Source organism: Arachis ipaensis, chromosome B8, assembly GCF_059453495.1.
Source record: "Arachis ipaensis isolate K30076 ecotype BB chromosome B8, ASM5945349v1, whole genome shotgun sequence".
Classification (NCBI taxonomy): Eukaryota; Viridiplantae; Streptophyta; class Magnoliopsida; order Fabales; family Fabaceae; genus Arachis; species Arachis ipaensis.
The window spans coordinates 16,787,607-16,794,853 of record NC_142443.1 but is presented as its reverse complement, the minus strand read 5'-3'; the positions used below and the strand labels follow the sequence as shown (position 1 = coordinate 16,794,853).

Genomic DNA, 7,247 nt, shown 5'->3' with positions numbered 1-7,247 from the left:
TAAGTTTGATGATCGAACATTCTTTCGATTGCATGTGTTAAGCAAAGCACGCACAATTGAACAAAAGATAGAAGATCAAACTCCTCAATAGTCAGATAGGATCGTAGGCGTACGGTGACCGGCTTCGCGAGACCTTATTGGTCTACTCAAGGCGTTGCTCTATTGGGCGCAGCTTTCTTGATCTAGCTTTCTGACTAACTGAATAGGCTCTTTTCAATTCTTTCTTCTCTTATGATATTTCGGTCACATTACTTCAAGAAGTGTCCTTAATCTTATATACGATACCACCCACTTCCTCCCTTTCTTCCTACACCAGGAATAACATACTAAAATTTCATAAGAAATGGAGCAAGTTTACGAGTTCAATCGGAGCATAGTGTAACTGCCTTTTTTTCCCATTTTTCTCGAAGCTCTCAATTTCTTTCTTTGCTTTCTTTCAAAATTGAAGAAGCCTCTCTCTCTCTCTCTCTCTATCTCTCTCTCTCTGCTTTTAGCCACTTATTTATTTATTTATTTTGTTTTGTTTTTAACTGTGGGCCTCACTTAGTTGGGGACCCACCAACAAATCTCTTCCTCACCAACTCAAGTGGGGATAGGCTGCTCCACAAAATCCGCCTTGTCTTTGCAGGAATCAAACTTCACTGCAGGTAAACTCTTAGTCATCATATCTGAACCATTATCATCAGTATAAATCTTCTCAAGTTCATATGACTTCATCTCAAGTGCTTGACGTATCCAATGATACCTCAACTCTATGTGATTCGATCTGGAATGAAACGTCAGATTCTTGCTGAGATGGATAGCACTTTGACTGTCACAAAATAACACAAACTTCTCTTGATTGATGCCTAACTCTTGTAGAAAATTTTTCATCCACAAGAGTTCCTTAGAAGCTTCAACAATAGCAATGTATTCTGCCTCTGTAGTAGACAAAGCAACACACTTCTAAAGTCGAGATTGCCACGACACAGCTCCCCCTGCAAAAGTCATTATATAACCAGAAGTAGACTTTCTTGAATCAAGATCCCTAGCCATATCCGCATCTGTGTAACCATCTAAAACAGGTTGGCCACTCCCAAAGTATAAACAAACTCTGGAAGTACCATTAAGGTATCTGAGAATCCACTTCACTGCTTCTCAGTGTTCCTTGCCAGGATTAGAGAGAAACCGACTAACAACTCCAACGACATGAGTAATATCTGGCCTGGTGCAAACTATAGCATACATCAAATTGCCAACTCTAGATGCATATGGAATCTTCTTTATTTCTGCTTTGTCTTTCTCACTTGTAGGGCATTGCCGCGAACACAGTTTGAAATGACTAGCAAGTGGAGTACTAACAGATTTAGAATTACTCATGCTAAACCTCTCTAAAAGCTTCTCAATATACTTCTGCTGCGACAACCACAGTTTCCTACTCTTCCTGTCACGAGTGATACTCATGCCAAGAAATTTTTTTGCAGGACCCAAATCCTTCATAGCAAAGGATCTGTTCAAGTCTTTCATAAGACTTTCAATCTTCTTAGTGTCATGACCAACAATCAACATGTCATCAACATAAAGCAAAAAAAATTATAAAATCACCATCAGAGAATTTTTTATCATACACATAATGATCAGAAGAAGTCTTACTATACTCATGACCTTCCATGAAGGAATCAAACTTTGTGTACCACTACCTTGACACTTGCTTCAACCCATATAAGCTCTTCTTCAACTTGCATACAAGGTGCTCCTTTCGTTTAACCTTGAAACTCTCTGGTTGCTCTATATAAATTTTTTTATTTATGTCACTATAAAGGAATGCAGTCTTCACATCAATTTGCTCAACCTCTAAATTTAAGTTAGCCGCCAATCCAAGCACAACTCGAATAGAGACATCTTCACAATTGGAGAGAAAATCTCTTCAAAATCAATACCTTTCTTTTGCTCATCAGACATAGCTTCCTGATAGCTTTCTGACTCCCCAGTCTCAGTGTTCATCACATACTCATGAGGAGAGTATTTTTGAGAAGGATGACGCTCTCTATTAGATCTTCTCAATTCAAGCTCAACTGGTGGTTCAGGTGGAACTTCAACATTTGGTGGAACTTCTGCATCTGGCACCTCAGGTTGAGGTGTAGGTTCATCATGCAAATCATCACCATCATTATCAACTTGTACATCTCCCCCATCAATAGGAGGTCTAGTGGAAGGACCAGGTTCATCATCAGCAGAACGTCTAACAGTTATTGTTGATTTATCTGTCTTCTCAAGGTCTTCAATAGTTTGGTCTTCAAGAAAAATCACATCTCGGCTTCTAATTATCTTTTTACTCACTAGATCCCATAATCTGTAACCAAAGTCTTCGTGACCATAACCCATGAAGATACACTACTTTGACTTTCCATCAAGTTTGGACCTTTCATCTCTTGGAATGTGAACAAAAGTCCTACAGCCGAACACTCGCAAATGACTATAGGAGACATCTTTTCCTTTCCAAAATTTCTCTGGAACATCACCATTTAGTGGAACTGAAGGAGAAAGATTGATCAAATCTACTGCAGTCCTCATTGCTTCACCCCAAAAGGATTTAGGCAACTTTGCATGAGAGAGCATACACCTGACTCTATCATTGATAGTGCGATTTATTCTCTCTGCAACTCCATTATGTTGAGGAGTCTTAGGAACCGTCTTCTCAAGCTTGATCCCATGTCCTTTACAATACTCTTCAAACGGACCCCTGTATTCACCAACATTATCTACTCGAACACATTTCAATTTTCTTTCTGTTTCTTTTTCAACACTTGCATGAAATTGTTTGAAGATACCGAGCACCTGATCTTTAGATTTCAAAATAAAAGCCCATATTTTTCGAGAATAATCATCAATAAAAGTAACAAAGTATGATGCACCACCTAGTGTCTTAGCATCCATAGTGCAAACATCAGTGTGAACTAAATCTAGAACATGTAATCTCCTATGAGGTCCGGAACTATGAAATGATACTCTAGCATGCTTTCCAACAAAACAATAAGTACAAGTATTTAAAGTTGTACCTTTCACTGGAAATGAGTGCTTCTTGACTAAGACGCTTAGTCCTTTCTCGCTCAAGTGACCAAGACGTATATACCACAAATCAGAAGAGGAATCATCAGCTACATTCACCTCTTTTTGCACAACTTTGCTTGCAACCAGTAGAGAGTAGTGAGACTATTATCTTCTTTAGCAACAATGAGAGCTCCTTTGGTAATCTTATATTTTTCACTACCAAAGGAAATGCAATACCCCTCTTGATCTAATGCCTTCACTAAAATAAGATTGAACCGCATATCTGGCGCATGCCTAACATTCTTCAATTGCAACTTGCATCCCATGTTAGTTTCATGCCACATATCATCCATACCAATGATATTACACATTCCTTTATCTCCCAATTTGATCTTGCTAAAATTTCCAACAGTATAGAAAGTGAAAAATTCACACCTCGGAGTGACATGACATGAGGCACCGGAGTCCATAATCCAAGTGGAATCATCATAGACAAGATTCACATAATTTTCATCATATGTGATAAGAACATCTTCATAAACAATAGCAGTAGTTTCTTTATCACTATCTTTACCTTTGTCTTCGTTTCTTTCCCTTGATTGTTCTCTTTTCAAGAACCTACAATACCTCTTGATATGCCCCGACTTGCCACAATGGTGACAAATGAACTCCTTTCTTAGCTTGTACTTTCCTCTTGACTTGCTTCGACTCTCTGACTTGTCAGAATTGTGAGGTTTTCTAATTTAACTTCTCTCCCGTGACTCTGAAACAAGTGCTTCTGACTGGGAGGAGGCATTAATCAAATCTTGTTCTCTTCTTTTGCCTTCTTCATTCAACATACTCTCTTTAACCATTGCTAATGTCAACTTTTCTTTTGGAGCTGAGTTAGTCAATGTCACAACTAGAATTTTCCAACTATCAGGCAAAGAGCTCAACAATAACAAAGCTTGCAACTCATCATTCAAAGTAATTTCATTATTTGTCAGTTGATTCACCATCTCCTGAAAAGTGCTCAAGTACTCCGGCATTGATTTACCTTCAATATACTTCATATTGACAAGATTCCTAATCAAGAATGCTTTGTTTTGCACATTCTTTCTCTTATATAGCTCCTTCAATTTTTTCAACATCTTCTCGGCATTCGTTTCGGTGTCAACATGTGGATACACGCTAAGATCAAGACATTGCCTAATCAAAGTAACTGTCTTTCGATTCATCTTCTTCCATTCAGCATCAGATTTAGTACCTTTAGATTTATCCCCTCCACAGGATCATACAAGTCCTTGCTATATAACATATCTTCCATGAGGGTCTTCCAAATCGAATAATTTTGGGAATTCAATTTGACCATATTTGGCCCATGAATATTTTCTCCATTTAATTAGCACAGAGATAAACAACCAAAGCTCTAGATACTACTTTGTTGGAAAAATTGAGGTTCAACAAGAACTTGTTTAACGGCGGAAGTACCAAAAATAATTCTTTTACAACCTGTGCGATTAAATAGGTAATACCAAAGATACTCCAAGCAGTAAATATAATGACAGAAATTAAATAATCAAACACCAGAATTTTATCATGAAAAACCCCTCAAAAAAGGGACAAAAAACTCATAGGACCTAGTCTAGTAAAATCTTCCACTATCAGAATAATGGGTACACAAACAGTATTCCTAGTGGCACTAGGGCATCTCAACAATCAACAAAATACATCATCAAAACTGATAGAATCAACATAAACCCTCCACAAAGTGTGTATTTCAAATTAAACAAAAGAGAAGGCAATACAATTAGCAAGTTATATCCTAATATTCATCTCTACACCAGAAATAACATACTAAAATTTCATAAGAAATGGAGCAAGTTTACCAGTTCAATCGGAGCACATTGTAATTGTCATTTTCCCCATTTTTCTCTTCTCCTTCGTCGAAGCTCCCTGTTTCTTTCTTTGCTTTCTTTCAAAATTGAAGAAGCCCCTCACTCTCGCTCTCTCGTGGCTTTTAGCCATTTATTTATTTATTTTGTTTTGTTTTTAACTGTGGGCCTCATTTAGTTGGAGACCCACCAACAAGAACTAGACTATACACATGTAAATTTTGGCAACTGAGTGGTACAACTCTAACTTATTTATATCTAATTGAGTTTTACTATATAGTTGAAGTAGTGTGGTAGAAATCTAAATTATGTTGTTGATGTTTTGATTAATTACTTGTGACTTCATTACTTATGCCTGTAAATTTTGTGATAACTTGCTTATTTAGTATAATAATATATTTATTACATTATTTCTATTTTATTTGATCCGAAATAAAAATTTTCTGTGTTCATATTTGTGCTGCATTGGCAAGGGTAGGCAAGCATCCTAAACATTTTTTCTATAAGTGGTTGACAATAGATACATATAATGACACATATACATTCTATATCAACCCTCTTTCTGACCAGGCATTATGGGAAAAATTCCTTTACAATAGACCACAGACATCCGAGTTTAAGAAGATGTCAGGAACACCAAAAAAATGAAGAAAGGATGTGATGAAGCTATGAGAGGTAAGAAGCAGAAGACTGACAAGCTGAATAGGATATATAAAGAGGATTCTTGTTGCCACTGTGGTGGTAAGGGTCATGAAAAAAGAAACTACTCGAAGAAGAAAGTTGAAGATGTGGCTACATCTGTTGCCTCTGATAAAGTTATTACAAGTACTAATAATAAACTAATCTCAACTAATGCAAATGAACTCCAAAATGAAAGTAATGCAACTGAGATTGAGTTTATTATGAGCCAACCTAATGTGTGAGAAAATGAAAACACTCAACAGGTATTAATGTAATGTTTATTAAAGTTGTTTTGTATCTTTTTTTGTATCTCATTAGACATTTTTCTATAACTGTGAATAGGTTGGATCATAAGCTGTGCAGCTCAAGGCAAGGTCAACAAAACTTTCCTTTATAGAAAATAGTTTGTTAATGCACACCCTAAACCACTAACCACTGCAACAGCGTTAATTACTCCACCAGCTATCACTACTCTAGTGTCAAGTACTCTATCACCTATTGCTCTAGTTTAAGTACTCCATCACCAACAACTGGCACTATTGATCCAATGATTGGTGCATCTGCAACTACAGCATCAAAGCTAAGAAACTTCTTACGATTTGTTTCAATCCCATGATTGAAATCACCAAGAAAGTTCAAGAAGTGAACTTATGCGAAAAAAGATTTTTTTTTATTGATGAAATTGTGATATTTTGGTTTTATCGATTGTCTATTTAGTTACTGACTTATGTAATAGAAAATGTCTTAGTTGTTATTTTAAATATTCTAGATGTGTGACATGTTGTTTTATGGTATTTTAAATATGCTTTAAATGGTATAAATGTTATCAATGGATATTTGGTTTTATTACTATTACTTAGCTTCATTTTCCTTCATATTTAAATTACAAGATACAAACAAGAATGACAAAATAGAATAATTTCAACTTCTATTCATTTGTTCATAGGTACAACCATCACATTTGGTTCAATCTATTACACAATATCCATATGTTATTTCACCACTTTTATACTACACACACAGCTAATAAGATTACAATAACAAACATAATAACCAACAACAAACAAAATGCCAATTTTAGAGCTCTAACTTCATATTCCAAACTTTCAATTTTTCAGAAAAATTTCATTCTTCATTTCTCTTTTTCAAATTTGGGATCTGCTCTACTAGTAACTTTTTCTTCCTCCTGAACTTTATCAGCCCAAATAAAAATACCACACCAACTATTTCCAACTCTCTGCAAATACATTACATAGCTATGGAGAAGAAATATTACATATTAAAATAGCAATGACACCAGCTTCGTAAATTAACAAAAGGCACTTACATTGTAGTTTGGACAACCATAAAACGACCTCCCTAAATTCGTATATGTTCCTGACAATTTGAGAACAGATTCAGCTACCATATCGACATCTCTCTGGAAGTCGTTCGCGACTATTTTTGGTGCTTCTCCTCCCACAGCTTCTTGCAAAGCCTCGGTTGCTGGAGCTACAAACAATGTTGTTGCCGCCACCCATCATCACCCTTTCCAACGGTGGAGGAGAAGAAAGAGAATGGCTTGTAATGGTGTATGATACTTTCTACTCAAATTAGGATTAGGGTTATAAAACCATAATATGGACTAAATTGAGTTACAAACTTACAATTGTCATGTCATAT

The 7,247-nt window shown here is 36.1% G+C and overlaps 1 protein-coding gene across 1 annotated transcript; it reads right to left on the bottom strand.

Moving 5' to 3' along the window:
• Nucleotides 1-582: 582 nt before the first annotated feature.
• On the bottom strand, nt 583-2,364 carry LOC148547322 (uncharacterized). Its single transcript, XM_088495381.1, has 4 exons — nt 1,920-2,364; nt 1,680-1,767; nt 1,169-1,489; nt 583-766 (listed from the first exon to the last, which is right to left on the bottom strand). The coding sequence occupies exons 1-4, from the start codon at nt 2,362-2,364 to the stop codon at nt 583-585; spliced, it is 1,038 nt and encodes a 345-aa protein (XP_088351507.1).
• Nucleotides 2,365-7,247: the final 4,883 nt, after the last annotated feature.